The sequence below is a fragment of the Arachis duranensis genome, chromosome 3, assembly GCF_000817695.3.
Source record: "Arachis duranensis cultivar V14167 chromosome 3, aradu.V14167.gnm2.J7QH, whole genome shotgun sequence".
NCBI lineage: Eukaryota > Viridiplantae > Streptophyta > Magnoliopsida > Fabales > Fabaceae > Arachis > Arachis duranensis.
Window position 1 is genome coordinate 8,629,053 of NC_029774.3, and position 526 is coordinate 8,629,578.

The following is a 526-nucleotide window of genomic DNA, read 5'->3' on the forward strand; positions in this document are numbered from 1 at the left end:
TTGAGGGGTCCCTTTGAATTGTGAGTTGTTGATGTTGTTCTGCACCCCAAAGCCAAAAGGATTGGTCTTTTGCTGCTGTTGGTGTGGTTGTGAAGCAGATTTAGACCCAAATCCAAAAGGGTTAACATTTTGCTGTTGCTGTTGCTGTTGGTAAAAACTATTCTGTCCCCCAAAACCATGAAAACTATTATTAGGCTTCCCTTGTTGTGCCACAGCATGTATAAATTTACACCTATCTCCGTATTGACAGCTGAAAAAGAAAAAATAAATAAATAAATAAACAGAAGCAGTAATCAGAATTCAGAAACACTGTATTCTCAGAACGTTAGGATCCTATGAACAAAACAAAGGAACACTTTTACGAATAAAATTAGCTTAAAAGTAAAACAAATAGGGTAATTTGAAGAAAAAAGAGGAAGAAGAAGAAGAACCTGCCACGCTGGAAGTTTCTGCAAAGGTCTCTCATTGAGATTTGGGGTTTTACGTCTGAAACAATGCGTAATTTCTACTACCCGCGTTAACTTCC

The 526-nt window shown here is 37.5% G+C and overlaps 1 protein-coding gene across 1 annotated transcript in view; it reads right to left on the reverse strand.

Annotated features, from left to right (window-relative positions):
* LOC107477370 (zinc finger CCCH domain-containing protein 16) overlaps nt 1–526 on the reverse strand; it is a gene marked incomplete in the record, with an annotated part of 3,650 nt that extends 3,124 nt beyond the window's left edge. The window contains 2 exon segments of the mRNA XM_052259659.1: nt 1–250; nt 432–526. Of these exon segments, the coding sequence (XP_052115619.1) occupies nt 1–250; nt 432–466 (285 nt within the window).